At 43.2% G+C, this 16,696-nt stretch overlaps 1 protein-coding gene across 5 annotated transcripts in view; it reads left to right on the plus strand.

The window, feature by feature from the left end:
• FKBP8 (FKBP prolyl isomerase 8) overlaps nucleotides 1-16,696 on the plus strand; it is a 39,130-nt gene that overhangs the window by 11,687 nt on the left and 10,747 nt on the right. For 2 of the 5 annotated variants that reach the window (XM_081314033.1, XM_081314030.1), the window contains exons 2-4: nucleotides 12,622-12,919; nucleotides 14,870-15,039; nucleotides 15,906-15,994. In XM_081314033.1, coding sequence (XP_081170159.1) covers nucleotides 12,649-12,919; nucleotides 14,870-15,039; nucleotides 15,906-15,994 — 530 coding nt within the window. In that variant the 5' untranslated portion in view covers nucleotides 12,622-12,648. Of the gene's footprint in view, nucleotides 1-1,976; nucleotides 2,062-4,753; nucleotides 4,786-11,436; nucleotides 11,507-12,621; nucleotides 12,920-14,869; nucleotides 15,040-15,905; nucleotides 15,995-16,696 lie in introns of those variants that run through there. The other 3 variants (XM_081314029.1, XM_081314032.1, XM_081314031.1) reach the window with 3 other exon arrangements.

Genomic DNA, 16,696 nt, shown 5'->3' on the forward strand with positions numbered 1-16,696 from the left:
ATTCTTCCTCCCGATCCCCCCCCCTTCGTCGAACAGGATCTTTCTACGCATGTGCAGAATGCACTCTGTGCAATACATTACAGACGCCAAGATTTTGGGAATTACGGCACGCAGAATGCATTTCTCATGAAGCCATGCAGAAAAGGGGTCCTTGGTCTGTGCAGGGTTTCTTGGAAAGCTCGGGGTGGGGGGGGGTGCAGCAAGGTGGCAGGAAAACACTATTTTTTTCGCTGCAGAGGGCAATGCAAGCCGCAAGGTGTTTTTCCCAGGCATTCAGAAAAGGATCTGTTATCTTACCAGATAGCTAGCAGAACCAGACGTGTAAAATTAGAAATATGCACAGTGCATGCTTTGTATGTAGTAAACATAACTACTTTGCAGGGTTTCTGGGCATGTACAGAACGTAGGCTTTCTTCTCGGGCAGCAAGATGGCTGTGTGTCTCCTGGAGATCTTTGAAATGTATTCCACCAACAGTTGGAGCTGCAGGCAGCATGACTGTGTTTACTTAATCCAAGGCTTATTTTGCAAATAATAAAAGTACTCTGTGGAAGATCTGGTAGATCTGCATGCAAGGATGTCCAGGAGATTTTCTATCGGGAATCTTCTATCATGCATTATATATAGTCAGCTGTGGTTTGGTTAACCAATAAAGGAGAAGATTTGAAATGAGGGGTCCTTGGTACTCTCTGATCTTGGTTGGTTTCTTGCAGACATTTCATTACCCAAACTAGATACCGGTAGCATCATCAGGTTTGCAGGATCCAGTCTGGTTGGGTTACCAGGACCTGAGGTTTTGTCTTTCGAGCTTTGAGCTTTCAGAGGTTCCCTGAAGATGGATTCATTCATGATCATCAGATTTGGTTAACAGGATGCTAAGCCATATGTACAATCAAAACTGCATTGTGACTGATGTGTCACATACACAGATGTGTAAATCCGGCTGCTATGTCACTACTTATCTATTACCTCTGGTTTTCAACAAACTCTACTTTTACTATCTCCTTTAAAAAATAGCCTTTTACTGATGATGCCTAGTTCTGGAATGTTCTCCCTAAAGACATTTGCCTGGTGACTAACTCATTGCCTTTGCAGTGAGAACACTGTTTATTTTCCTGAATTTTTCAAATGCAATGTTTATTCCACTGATTATATTATGCCACTATTAAAATTCTTAGCTTTGGGGAAGAGTGTGTGTGTGCATGCATGTGTGCGCTTTCATTTTAACTATTATTTTCTCAACCTTTTCCTAGGAATATTACTGAAGTATATCCTAGAAATATCATTGAAATATAAAAATGCTTACAATAAATATAGTGAGATTCAGAGTTCCGCTTTTCTATTATGGCAATTACTAGTTTTGTAACATTTCCCACATGAGAGTAAAGTTACTATTTGACAGTATTTGATTATTCCCAAATACTTGTTTTGGGCTAGGCTGAATTCATGTTTTTCCATAGTTCATGCATGTATTTTTAAGTTTACACAGAATAGTCATAGAGTTGGACTCTGTGAACAGTTAATGCTTAACTTTGTGCTCACTAATCCTGAGTGTGCATTCTGGAAGGCTGGCTAGGTGCTAAAATATTTCATTTCAAGAACAGAACAAAATTTTGTCAATTATAATCCCCCGCCTAAGGCATGAAAACAATCTCCCCTCTCTTCAACTAGTTATCCTTTGAAAGTAAGATATCTCTGGGAAGACTGGATTGTGGGCCACTGGTAGTAATTTAAAATAAAGATTGCGTTGCTGGAGATATTTAGAGTCTAATGTGATTTATCATTTTTTTACATTGTGTATGAGATTTCCCCCATTGTTTTGAAAGTTAATCATTAAATGCATCTTTGGTTAGTGTATAAAAACAATTCAATACCAAGAATATTTTTCAATACCAAGAATTTTTTGACCCACAAGACTGGTTTCCTTTCTCTTTTGTTTTCCCAACATGGAATCCGTCTGCCTTCCCTATCTGTCCAGATTTGGCTAGAATTTATGATGCTGCCTTCACAACAGCCCTGTAAGGGAGGAGGATAGGACCATTCCATCAGATTCAGTAGGAGAGGTATTTTAGGGATCTTGTCTAGTAAGAAATATCATTTGATGAAGCCCAAAAAGAGAGCATTTTCTGCTGTGGCACCCATCCTTTGGAACATCATTCCCTCAGAACTGAGATTGGTTCCTATCCTTTTGGGCTTTAAGAAGGCTTAGAAAACATGGCTGTCCCGTGGTACTAGGGGCCTGGAGATAGTGGTCAGAAATGATTAGATTAAATGGGATCTGTTCCTTGTATTTTCCTGCTAAATGTGCTTATGTTTTGTGTTTATAGTGGTTTTAATAGTTCTTTTTATTTATATTTGTATTCTATTGTTTTTAATTACTGTGAGCTTCTCAGAGCCACATTTCACTATTAATAACAGAATTGGAAGGAACCTTGGAGGTCTTCTATCTAGTCTATCCCCCTGGCCAAGCAGGAGATCTTATACCAGAGGTCCCCAATCCTCTGGGCACCAGGGACTGGATCCATAGAGAGAGGTTTTTCCACGGATCGGAGAATGTGTGGTTTTGTGTGTTGCCTGCGTCCCGCGGATGGGGCTTTGCTTGTTTGTGTGGACTGGTTGCTGGCATGCCGTGGCTCGGTACCGGTCCACAGACCAGGGGTTGGGGACTCCTGCCTTATACCCTTCCAGACTGGCTATCCAGTCCTTCTTAAAAGCCTCCAGTAATGGAGCACCTACAACTTCTGAAGGCAAGCTGTTGGTTGATTATTTTCACTGTCAGGAAATTTCTTCCTAGTTCTAGGTTAGATCTCTTTTACATCTAGGTTAGATCTCTTTTACAACTCCACCTCCTCTTCTATGGGGTCTGGTTTTTGTTAACAGTTTATATCCTTCTGTCAGTGGGTTCCACTCATGGGTCTCACCCCACCATGTTTCAGTAATACCAATTATATCTACCTTCATGTATTACTAGTTCTAGTTCACCCTGTTTATTCCCCCAAACATTGTACATTTGTATATAGGCATTTGAGAGCTTTATGTCTGACTCTGGGCATGCTTCCCATGTCTCCTATTTGGTGTTTGAGTTTGTCTTCCTTCCCATCCCTTCTTGCCTCATTATTTCATTTGTTTTCTAGGGGGTTTTGCTTGTAATTAGGTCCTAGAGATCCTAAAATTGGGTCATCCTCCCCTCTCAGTTTGAAGCCCTCCTAATAAGTTACGCCAGGCATTTTCTGAAAACATTCCTCCCAGTTTTTGTGAGGTGCAGCCTGTCCCTTGCCAAAAGTCCCTTATGGAGGTAGTGCAAACCATGGTCCAAAGTTCTTTTGACAACATGGTTCACTTCTAGAATCCTCTGTTCTTTTACTGGGTGTGGACCTTTCACTGGCAGTACAGATGAAAAAAACTACTTGTGCACCTAATCCTTGACTTTCTTGCCTAGCTGTTCGTAATCACTCGATATTGTTTTCAGGTCCATTTTGGTGTCGTTCGTCCCTACGTGTAGTAGTAGAAAAGGGTAGTAATCTGTGAGTTTAATTATTTTGGTTAGGTTCTCGGCCACATCTTTGATTCTTGCTCCAACTCCTTGATTAGTTTCCATCCATTGCTTCTTATCCTGCCTTCAGGTGCTTTGGAAAATAGGTTGTCTCCCCTCTTCTTTGTGGCAGCCCCTCAGATATTGGAACACTGCTATCTTGTCACTCCTGGTCCTTCTTTTCACTAGTCTAGCCATACCCAATTCCTGAAACCGTTCTCCGTGTGGTTTAGCCTCCACAGGTGGCTATGCAAATTGAATAAATTATACATGCCTACAGTTCATGTAAGGGACGCGGTGGCTCAGTGGGTTAGGACGCTGAGCCTGTCGATCAGAAGGTTGGCAGTTTGGCGGGTCGAATCCCAAGTGCCGCGTAGCAGAGTGAGCGCCTGTTACTTATCCCAGCTTCTGCCAACCTAGCAGTTCGAAAGCACGTAAAAATGCAAGTAGAAAAATAGGGACCACTACGGTGGGAAGGTAACAGCGTTCCGTGCGCCTTTGGCGTCTAGTCATGCCGGCCACATGACCACGGAGACGTCCTCGGACAAGCGCCGGCTCTTCGGCTTTGAAACGGAGATGAGCACCGGCCCCTAGAGTCGGAAACGACTAGCACGCATGTGCGGGGGAACCTTTACCTTTACAGTTCATGTAGTTTTCAAAAGCCCTAAAGCTGCAACCGAAAAAGGAATCCATGCCTACCCTTTGTTGTCCTTTTCCCCCTTCCATTTGCTAAAACTCTTAAAATTGTAAGTTGAGTGGCTGCGACTGATTTTAAAATAGTTCAGTGTTTCTTCCTTCCTACTTTTCCAGGGAATGTAATCATAGTGGCTTCTGAAGTGATGACGATAAATACCCTCGTAAATGAAACAAAAACGCATTTAGATCCGAAACAACACAGAATATCTTACAGACCCCAGCTGAATAATACAAAAAACAAAGGTGAAAATAAAGTATTTAATCCAGAGCTTAGATGTAGCTGCAATTTAACTAATTTCCCCACTTCTTTTCGTGCTTTGATCTGACCAAGGTAGGATTCTGATAAAATAATGAACTTTTCCCCTAGAATTTCCTAGTTTTACTCTGTGCATGTTCCTGTCCCTTTAATAGGCGTAGGCGGCATTAGGAATGGGAGGCTGTGACTTTCAGTCTTTGAGTAACAGCTGGAAAGGCCAATAGCATTGATTTCCTGTGAGCACTGGAGGCACTCTGGGGAACTGAGGGGGCGGGACTGAAACTGGATAATTCCTGAGTCCAGGTGAGTGTATTGAAAGGGGGGAGGGAGGGAGAGAGAGAGAGAGAGAAAAATGCTATAAGAACATCGGAATTAATGCAGAGCTTGGGTGGAGGTGCTAAGTGGAACACGTAGCTACTTAGATTTTACAAAATGTGAGGATCTGTCCTGTTTTCCTTCCCCTCCCTCCCACTTTTAAACTTTCAGGTCATTTCAGGGTGGGGGCTAAGGCTGATTTTCTTACCTTGAAACCATCTTTAACCATCCTTCTATGCATTTTGGAGACAGGCAGAGAAGGGGAAAAGTAACTTTTTCCTTCCTTTGGGTTATCAGGTTAAAATCTGACCCCAGGGGATGGGCCAGGAAAGTGTGTGTGGGGGGGTGTTGTTATTTTAAAGCCACCCCATGTTGCTTCTCCTCTGCTTTGCCCCCCCCCCCAAGCTTTTTAAAAAGTTGGTACTGATGTTCCTTCTTTCTTGTTTTCTTTGGCTGAAGAGCTTGCCTTTTCTCCCTCCCCCATTACATCGATTGTTAAGACAAGTGTTGTGGTGTGGCTGGTGTGAGTGGACAAAAGTCAGGTTGGTCACTGCAAAGCTCAGTTTCCCCATGCTGAATATGGTAAGAGATTCTTAGTGGTTTTGGCAGAACAAAAAACAAACAAAAAAACCCCCAGCCTGATAGCATCTTTTCTGACTCACAAATTTTATTAAAAGGCACTGTGTGTCATGAGCTGCAGCTCACTTCTTCAGACATAGGTCATGAATGCCAATATTTTTAATAAAAGGTGCTACACGGACAAGGTGCTAGTAGACTTCTGGTTTTTTGTCCCTAACATGGTTGTCGTAGAGCACTGGTTGTTGTTTTTTTTTTGGCTGCAGCAGTTTTAATACAGTTGCCCTCGACTTAACAACCACAATTGAGACCAACATTTCTGTTGCTAAGCAAGACAGATGTCAAGTGAGTTTTGCCCTACTTTACTGCTTTTCTTGCCACAGTTGTTAAGGAAACCCCTGTAGTTGTTAAGATAGTAACGCAGTTGTTAAGTGGATCAATCTTTCCACTAACTTTGCTTGTCAGAAGGTCGCAAAAGGTGATGATATGGCTGCAACTGGGAAAAACAGTCATAAGTCATTTTTCCCCAGTGCTGCTGTAACTTTGAACGGTCACGAAACAAGTGGTTGTAAGTAGAGAACTACCTGCGTTAGTATTACAGATTTTGATTTCAGTAAGACTTCAGTGCTGAATTTGTGCCCCTTTCAGATTATTTTGCTGCTGTGTGACCTCCGACATGAGCCTACTTCCTATATGGGGATTTAATGTTAACTCATGCAACTTTTTCCTAAGACTTGAGGAGGCTTGGATTTATGAGCATTTATTTCGGAGTCCACCTGCATCTGGACCTAGCTCTTAACCCATTGTGGGCTTTGTGTAATCAATAAGTATGGTAGTAGAGGACAATAAAAAATAGGATCATATTAAATGATGAGATAAAATGTAACAGAGCCACTGAGAGTATGAAAAGTGCTAATTTATATAAGGTGAGTTAGTGAAATTGGTCTCTGTTTAAAAATTTACAACTATGGTCCCAGAAGTGCAGAGACTGCAAATTGTAATTCTTAATGTGAAATGTCTATGGAGATTCCCAATTATTCAGATCATGGTTGACCCAAAGGTGCTTTTCCAAAAGGCAACTGGACTTTCCTGGGTTTTTTTTCTCTTTGAAAACATTTTGCTTCTTATCCAAGAAGCTTCTTCAGTTCTAACTTAGTGTGAAAGAAGGGGAGAATTATTATATAGATGGGGGAGTGATCTTATTCACTATTTTTAATACTTCTGTGATGATTAACTTTACATGCAATGGATTTCATAGTCAAGAGCCGGTAGGAATAAGTCTGGCTGCATTTTATCCGCTATCCTTCCTCACCCTTGACCACAATGAGGAACTAAGTTCCAACACGTATGGAGACCAACAAGATAGGGAAAGGAGAAGGAACACATTGATTAGATGAGGCCATTTTGTGAGTTTCTCCATAGGAGAAAGTTTGATTTAACTGAATGATTTTCGACTGTTGTTTGGTGGAGATGCCTTCTATGCAACTTTTTTTTAATGTGACAGTTTCCACTGCTTTTTTTGGCCCACAAAGAGTTCTTCAAATCAGGTGACATTCATCTGCCTTGCAAAAGTATTTTGCAAGTTGCTAGTCCACATGATACCACAGTTAAATCATGTGCTGGATTAAAATGTTTGTCCTTTCCTGGAAAATTATAACCAAAAATGAAAGGCAGCTTACCGTCTTACTGTTTTTCTCTCCTTTGCTTAGAAAAAAAAATGTGGGACCTGTCTGGCAGGTTTTATTCTGTTCTTGAGTAATTAGCTCTGTTGCTTCTTACATTAATGTTTCTGACAACTTGCTGATCTGGGATGAGCCAGTAATAGTTGTATAAATAAAACCAAGCATTAGATGTTAAAGATGTTCCATAAAACCAATAAGTCTATAATGTTTGCCCATTTGTCCTTATTGTGTATTTGGGGTTTAAACAGGGTGGCTTTATAGAGCTATAATAGATGCCAAGTAGTCCCTGCCCCTTTTCTGTCACTTGTCATTTGGAATTTAGAAACCTTAAATGGTCAAAAACAAAGTGTTTTGTGGCTATTGATACATCTCTCCTTTGTTCTTTAAGCCACCCCACATAGTTACTGTACCATGACTGAGTCTTGTAACAGGGAGTTCCATAAGCTTAATGACATGTTGTGGAAAACACTTCCTGTTGTTTGCAACCGGAATCCTGTTGACACTGGAGTTTGTATGGTCGAGGAGATGGAGGAATAGCTTGGAGGATTCTTCACTGGGGTGAGCTGGAAGGAATCTCTATTTGAGTTTACATGTATATTTCAAAGGAATAGAGATATATGTCTCAGGGTGAAGTTGTTGAGCTAGTGATACTATAAGTCTCATCCCTGGGAATTTATTTAGTAGCCTTGTATCCTGCCTTTCATACAGGAGCTCAAGGTGGCATACATTGTATGTTCCCTCCTGCTTTTCCCCACAATGACCCTGTAAAGTAGGTTGGGATGAGTTAATAAATGGGCCAGAATAACCTAGTTTCAGTGGCTGGAGGTGTGTGGGGGTGTGTAGGTTTCAATGTAGTTCTCCCCACTACAGCACCTTAACTATTAGAAGCAGTGTTGGGCAATATGTGAACTATTAAATTATGTTAAACTAAAACACCTCTTTACGGAAATCCTGGTTTGTGATGCTGGAAACTCTGCTTTGTGTTGGCTAGAAATATAAATTCCGCTTTCTTCTCAACCCCAAAGCTTGCTTGCTCTTAGCCTAGCCCTGCAGTGCCATTGTAAATTAATACTTGGTTAAAATGAGGACAAAGGGGCACTCTCTTTGCTCCAAACTAAAGGCAGAAAGGATAAAGATCTCATAAATGTAAAAACTACAGATATTTTTCAACTTGTTAAACCAATCGTTGGCAAAGATTCTCCTCCATCTATATAGGTCTGTTTCTCCAGAGATATGATTTTCTTGGTTCATTAATAGAGATTTTCAAATTCTCATATATTTGAAGCCGAGTTACAAGCACTTGGGGCCCATATTCCCTATTGGTAAGAAGTTAGGTGAAGAGCCGAGCCTTTTAAAATCCATTTTAGACTCTCTTCTTTAAAGTTGATTTCAGACTATAGTTGGAAGAACAGCATGTTAAGGAGATGGGTGATGAATGTCATGTTTTGATTTTTTAAAAAATGGATTTATCAATTATCTTGATTTCAGAATAAAAACAGGAAAGATGGGATGCATATAGTTTTTCAAACTATAGTTACTGTATGTAACTGCAACAAAGATGGGCCACTCATCCTTTTTTATCTCCTAGCATCAATGCTCGCTGTCTGAAGTGTGTAGGGAAAATCTTGTATTTCAGGAATCTGAAACTTAAAATGTTTCAAATGGGGTTACAATTCCCTATTGAGCTTAGAGAACATCCTGGAGTTGTGTAAGTAGTCCTTGACTTATGAACATTTGAACTTACAGTGGCAGTGGTGGGATTCAGCTGGTTCGTACCACTTCGGCGGAACCGGTAACTAATTTTTTGCTGCGCAGGCCCAGAATGGAAATCCAGAAGCGGCATCCACACAGAGAACCATTTGTTCACATATTTGAATCCCACCTCTGTACAGTGGGCCTACCACTTATGACCCAGACTCAAAGTTCTGACAGTCATGGGGGTGTGTGTCCCTCCCACTGTCACATGACTAAACTTTGGGCACTTGGCAACCAGGTCATATTTACAGCTGTTTGCAGCATCCTGTGGCCATATGACTGCGTTTACCACTGTTTTGCTGAAAACCAGAAGTTACTTCTGATTTTGGGCAAAACTGCACCCATAGCGAACCATTGCTTTCCTTAATGACTGCAGTGTTTGCTTAACAACCACCACAAAAAACCTGTAAAATTGGGTGGTTCATATATTTTACAAAGATCATGATTTTGACAGGCAGGCTCCATTATGACTATAAATTGAAGACTACCTGTATGTTTAACACATCTGTAAAAAAATCTGTATTGGGGAAGCTGTTCTTCCAATGCCTGGAAGTTTTCCCAAAAGATATTTCTCTGGTGGAAAATAATTTCACTTGTAAGAATTCTCAGTTTTACAAAATTAGTGCTGTAGCACAATGAAGGAGCAGCTGGAATGGATTCTCTTCTAGGCAACTGGGACTAACTTTTTTCAGATCTTCCCTAAAAAAGGTGAGATTCCTGACCTGCTCAGCATTTCAGATAGTCTGAAATGAGCATGTGAGTATTTCGGCACCTTTATCTACTTGCCCCAATGAAGTTTGAGTTCCTTTAAATTTAATGTTTATATAAGTGAAGCATTAATTCTGTACAGGCTTAGCAATAAAGCTCCACTGAATTCATCTGTGGTTTTGGGGAAGATACTTCTAGAACCATATTATAAACCTACTGATTTTTGTCTGATATTCACAGATTTCAATTCACCTGACTTGCTCATTGATCAGGATTTTTCAAACTTTAAGATGTGTAGATCAGCTCCCAGAATTCATGTTAACTGTGGAATTCTGGGAGTTGAAGTCCACATATCTGAATTTTGCCAAGATTGAAATAGGCCCATTGCAATGATGTAAAATTGTATATAAAGTTCATATAAAATAATATACAATTCACACAGTGGGATATGAAACATTGAAATATAAGCCAAGTAAATATACTTTGTCAAATCTCTGGGCTATGGAACCTTGTAACTTTCTGGACTTTTGTCAGTCATTCTGCCTTATGTTTTATTTGCTGTTTAGAATGGATGAAATGTGTCAAAACAAATTTGGAGTTCAGAGGAGGTCATTGTAATTTCAACTCCCTCAGGATAATTATAGGATGTTTATTTTTTTCCATAGAGTGATGAGGGAGAAAGCAGAGAAAATATATTTTATTAGTATAAAGCTTCTACAGCAGTATACAGTGTTGTTTCTGGTGTTAGTAATTTCAGTATCTCTTAACGATTGAAATTTGAAACCAGGATTGATTTTGTTTGGATACACCAGCAGTTATTAAATTGTCCAGGTTTTAAGGACTGCTTGCCTTAAAGCCAAATCTCTACTACATTTCCTACATAGCTTTTAAAGCTGTGAGTTGCCTGCCTCCTTTCCTTTCCTTTCCTTTCCTTTCCTTTCCTTTCCTTTCCTTTCCTTTCCTTTCCTTTCCTTTCCTTTCCTTTCCTTTCCTTTCCTTTCCCCCCCCCATCTGTATTGGAGTTTGATAGCCATAAAGCAGCAAATATGATATTAAAACCAGAAGCGAGACTGTGATACAGAAGCACACAGGGCGATAACTGTGTTTCCTCCCATGCCCTTTCTTTTGTGGCAGCTTTTAGATTGCGACTGTTTAGGTTTGTATTCTTACCATTATTGTATACAGCACCACGCTTACTCATTTATACAGAAATACAGTAATATATTATGCTGCTGCTATGCTCTTTGTTTACACTATAGAGCAGGGGTGTCAAACTCAATTTCACTGAGGGCCGCATCAGCATTGCGGTTGCCCTCAAGGGGCCGGGTGGGTATGGCCAGGGTGGGCATGGCCTACTGGGTGGGCGTGGCTAGAGTGCCTGTGGCCTACTGGGTGAGCATGGCCAGCTCTACATCGTTCGCATCAAGGGTGCCTATGGGGGCCTGGGCAGGAGTGGGGCAGATCTGAGGGTCTCTGGTGGAAGGAGGGTCTCTGGGCCAGGGCCAAGGCAGTGGGGGCCGTTCCCTCACTGTTTCCAGGATGGCTTCGCGGGCCACATGAAACCACTTCGCGGGCCGGATCTGGCCCCCGGGCCTTGTGTTTGACATGTCTGCTATGGAGTGTTCAGTTTGTTACCTCACATGGGCCAAACAGCACATCTGAAACATACTTACAATGGAATTTGGGTCATGGCAGGGATGGGTACCTGTCAAAGGAGTTTCTTCGCTTGTGGAACTCCAGGTCACAAGATGTGGTAATAAGTGCTGGTTGATACAATTTGTAATAGTTACCTTGATGCAAGATGGGCGGCCTATAAATGTAATTAGTTAATTAATAAGGGTGAGTAAATTTCACAGAATAGGAGATACGGTAGATGCATTGTTAGCAATTAATCAGGATGGCTAAATTAATACTCCAGATTCTGTATCATTCTGTCTGCTGGAGAACAACTGCAAGTGAAGGTGGTTTTTCCTTATCTCTGAGGTCAGGTGAGTATTTGGGTAGCTGATCACCTTTTATGAAATTCCTCTCTGTCTGAGGGTTGTCAGATGCGTACACACACAATTTTGAGATGCAAAGCGAAGGGTTGCCTTCCCCTCCCCCCCAATATCTTTAACTGGTTTAATTAGTTTCCTGAGTGATTTTTCCCCCTTTTGGATTAATGTTTAAATTAATAGCATAAATATTTTTAAATCTTTTCATTATATTTCCATTGTTCTCATTAAATGAATATAATTATTTTTTTGTTAATTGTTTGCCTTGGGTGCTTTTTTGTGGGAGGGGGGGGGTGAGAAGAAGGAAGAAAAAAATATTTTATATAAAGTAAAAATATTCTGCAGGGTGGATTCCCTGAATCCAGTAGAGCTGTTCCTCATTCAGGGTCCTTTTAGGAAATTCCTAGACTTTGTGGCGTATGTTTTGAATAGCTATTGGCATTTGTATTTCTTTCTTTCATAAATAAGGGACGCAGTGGCTCAGTGGGTTAGGACTCTGAGCTTGTCAATCAGATGGTCGGCAGTTTGGTGGGTCGAATCCCGAGTGCCGTGTAACAGAGTGAGCGCCTGTTACTCGTCCCAGCTTCTGCCAACCTAGCAGTTCGAAAGCACGTAAAAATGCAAGTAGAAAAATAGGGACCGCTACGGTGGGAAGGTAACAGTGTTTCATGCGCCTTTGGCGTCTAGTCATGCCGGCCACATGACCACGGAGATGTCCTCGGACAAGCGCTGGCTCTTCGGCTTTGAAACGGAGATGAGCACTGGCCCCTAGAGTTGGAAACGGTTAGCACGCATGTGCAGGGGAACCTTTACCTTTTACCTTTCATAAATAGGGGAGGGACTGATAGAAGAGAGTATTTGTAGCTCAGGATTGAACTGTGGGCTCCTTGGTGCTCTCTGAGCTTGGTGGTTTTCTTGCAGATGTTTCATTACCAAACTAGGTAGCACCATCAGCGCACTGATTTCCAAGGAACCCCACAAGGGAAGGATTATCTATTCAGGCTAGGAATGGGAGGTGGATTTCCTGGAAACTGGAGCAAAGAATCAACAAAATCAGGGCCCTATGTCCTCTTGACTTCCTTCTGTGCCCCACTTTCTGCTTCTTGCAGCTCAGCTGATCATAGCGTGCTGGCACCATGGCTTCTGGAGGGGAAGACCTGGATGACTGGGCAGGCACCAGTCTGGTCGACCTGACCTCATCTGAACTGGCATCCACCCAGGCTTCCATGATTGACAACGGCGAAGATTTTGAAGTGCTGGATAGTGCAGAAGATGGGGATTTAAGTGATCTCCCCCCACTGGAGGATGTCCCAACCAGGTCTGCCAAAAAAGACAATCAAGAAACGAAAGAAGAACATCCGGCTAAGGAAGAGTCAGAGGCGAGCCAGGAATGGCTTGATGTCTTAGGTAGGACCACAGATTTTGCCCACCTCTGCTGATCTTCTAGCCCCCCCCCCCATTCCCTGAGTCCTTTTCTATGTGGGAGTGGGGGAGAACTGTCACTGCATTTATGTCTCACCTTTACTCACATGCACACCCCACGTCATCTGACATGTACAGGTTGTCCTCCTCTTGTGACCATAATGGAGCCTGGACAACACAGTCATAAGTCATGATAGCTGCATATTGGGTCACCCAGGTCAAATCAATGCCACAGTCGTTAAGCAAACCAACACCTCACTATGGGCCGTTTTTGTGGAAAATCAGAAGGAAATGCCAATTTTCAGCAAAACGGTTGTAAAATGCAGTCATGTGATGATGGGATGCTGCAAACAGCCATATATATGTAGTCACATGACTGCAGGATGGGGACCATCATTGGAGCTGGGGAACCATCTAAGTACCCTCAGGGAGTCCATTGTTGCTTTGAACAGTTGTTAAGGGACTGGTTGTAAATTGAGGACTACCTGTATTGTATGTTTGTTGGGGCAGGTACCTCTAGGTTTGTATCAAACTCCTTCCCTATGGATGTGATGGGATTCAGAATTCTCAGACTAGGTACTGTGGGACTTATAGTCTTTATTAAGGATGTCTTTCCCTTCTACATACCATGTTTTCCCAAAAATAAGACCAGGTCTTTTTTTTTTGCCTCCAAAAGATGTACCAGGTCTTATTTTCTGGGTAGGCCTTACCTCACCTCCGGCACCGACAGCCTCACCCAGCCAGTCCACTTGTTCTGGGGCCAAAGTTCTGCAGCTGCATTCGGGCCTGCATTTTGAAGTCAGGCCTTTCCAGAAGGCCTAAGCAGCCGAGTACTGAGCTATGGATTGAATCCATAGCTAGTTGCTCGGTTGCTGAGGTCTTGCAGAACTGAGCTATGGATTGAATCCATAGCTTGGTTCTTGGCTGCAGAGGCCTTCCGGAGAGCCTGTGACTGTGAAATGCAGGCCTGGCTGCAGAATAGGCCTGAGAAGAAGTGGGCCAGCAAGGAGAGGCCTGGCTGCAAGGTAAGCAGGACAGGTGGGGCAGCTCCACACCCCCACCCCCGCCCTAACTTGATTTTTATGTGTGTGTCTCACCCCAAAACTAGGGCTTATTGTTGGTGTAGGCCTAACTTTCGGGAAAACACGGTTGCAGCATTCTGGGGTCATGTAATCGCCATTTGTGACTTTCCCAGCTGGCTTCCAGCCAGCAAAGTCAATGGGGAAAAGCTGGGTTCCCTTAATGACCACGTGGGTCACTTAACTGCGGTGATTCACTTAACAACCTGTTCTGTACCAGCCTGCTACCGGCCCTGCAGAAAAAGCAGGGACAACCCCTTTTACAAGAAGGCAAGAGGCTGGAATTACGCCTGCCAAATTTATTGTTACAAAAACAAATAGAACAAGACACAAACCAAGAAACAGGAGCTTTTCAAGCGGTTGCCTTCAGCAAACCAGCCCTCCCACGCATTCCCCCTTATATACAGTTCAGGGCGTGGTTTCTCTCTGCCTCCTTCCGAGGAGCCCCATTGCCTTCCTCTGTTTACTCCTGATTGACTGCCTCCTGCGTCGGGCGTCCTTGAACAGGGCCAGCTGTGGGTCATCTTCATCCATGCTGTCAGGCTCACACAGCTGGGTCTGCGTCGTGACCAGGTGAGAGGGGCCTGGCTGAGGGCTCTCATCAAGCTGTCCAACCCCCTCAGCAAGCTCTTCAACACCCCCCTCCTCCTCCTCCTCTGAGTCGTCCGACCCAACTGCCGAACCCACAGGCTGACCCTGAATCACAACACAACCATGGCAAAAAAGATTGTAAAATTGGGCGTGACTCACTTAACAACCACCTTACTTAGCAACCCAAATCCTGGTCTCGGCTCAAGTCCTGGAGGCCTAAGCTGGAGATTCTAACAAGTTCCTCTTCTCTCAATCCCATCTCCAGGGAATGGCTTAATGAAGAAGAAAGTCATCTTATCAGGCCAAGGTCAGGAGAGCCGGCCAGTTAAGGGCCAGGATGTGACTGTCCGTTTTAAAGCAACACTGGAAGATGGGACAGTAGTGGAGGAAGACCCCAGGCTCACCTTCACGCTGGGGGATTGTGATATCATCCAGGTGCATGTCTGTCTTGATCTGCCATTGTCATGACCAGTAACAGGCACTCCCACCGTCCCGCTAATGGAGGGGAAGAACGGGGACTAGAAATGTATTTTCATGTGGGTTAGATATGGGGGCGCGATGGCTCAGCTGTTAAACACGCAGAGCTTGTCAGCTGGAAAGCTGAGAGCCCAGGTTCGAGACCCAAGCACTGTGCGACAGGGTGAGCTCGTTACTTGCCCCAGCTCCTGCCCAGCTAGCATCAGCAGGCAAATGCGAGTAGATAAATAGATACCACTTTGATGGGAAACTAACAGTCTTCTGAGTGCCTTTGGCGTGTAGTCATGCTGGCCACATGACCACAGAAACGCTGGCTCCCTTGGCTAAGAAATGGAGAACACCGTCCCCTGAAGTTAGACATGACTGGACAGGAGAAACCTTTACCTTTATACATTTAAAGGCAAACCAGAGAGAATGGCAGGTTTCAGTCGCTTGGCTTATTCCTGTTTGGAAAAGTTACTATCATCTACAATTTTAATATATAGCCTTAAGATGGGAACTATAGCTCCATTCTTAGCAAGTGCAGATTCCTTTTGAGAAGAAATTGATAGCTGGGGTCCTGAATTATTATCAGTAGCAGATAAACAGGAACCAAGGGAAAACATCTGCCTGGTTGATAGATACTATAAGCACCAAGTCTTAGCCCATTGTTACTCAACCTTGGCAACTTTGAGGTGTGTGGACTTCAACTCCCAGAATTCCCCAGCCCACCATGCAATTTAGAGTCACTGGTCTAACGGGTTTCTAAATGACCAGTTGTCTTCCTTGCACAGCTTCCTTATTCCCCAAATAATTTCCTTTTTCTCCCCTCTTCCTCTTCACAGGCCCTGGATCTCTGTGTGGAGCTGATGGACATGGGGGAGACAGCACTCATGACTTCAGATGGGAAATACTGCTTCGGCCCACAGGGGAGGTGCGTGAGGAACTAAGTCAGATGTTGGCAAGGGTGGGGTGGCTTAGCAGCAGAAGTTAGCTCTGCTACCTATAGGGAGAGTCCATTCAGAGGAAGTCTCTCTGAATTTCCAGCTGGTGGACAGAAAACCCAGAAAGAGTCATTGGTTTCGTCCTCTGCTCGTGGCGTTTCTTAAACCAAGGGTCCTCAACCTTGGCAACTTTAAGACTTGTGGACTTCAATTCCCAGAATTCCTCAGCCATCTCTGCCCTTTGAGGAATTCTGGGAGTTGAAGTCCACAAGTCTTAAGTTGCTAAGGTTGAGGACCCTGCCTTAAAACAGTTGAAGTTTTGTTGAGCAGCTAGAAGTTGGACTAGGTGAATCTCTGAACTGCTTGCACTGTTCTAAAGAAGATTAAATAGAGCCGTGGGGACATAGTGGTTAGAATGTAGTATTGCAGGCTGAATCTGCCAACTGCCGGCAGTTCGATTCTCACCGGCACAAGGTTGACTCAGCCTTCCATCCTTCTGAGGTCGGTAAAATGAGGACCCAGATTGTTGGGGGTGATAGGCTGACTCTGTAAACTGCTTAGAGAGGCCTGTAAAGCACTGTGAAGCGGTAGAAAAGTTTAAATGCTATTGCATTGTTAAATAGATCTGCTACTATGTGTAGAAGCAGTCCATTTGGGAAAACAGGAGCACTAAGAGGCAACAGAGGCCGGGG

This window comes from Vipera berus (genome assembly GCF_964194415.1).
Source record: "Vipera berus genome assembly, chromosome: 1".
Taxonomy (NCBI): domain Eukaryota; kingdom Metazoa; phylum Chordata; class Lepidosauria; order Squamata; family Viperidae; genus Vipera; species Vipera berus.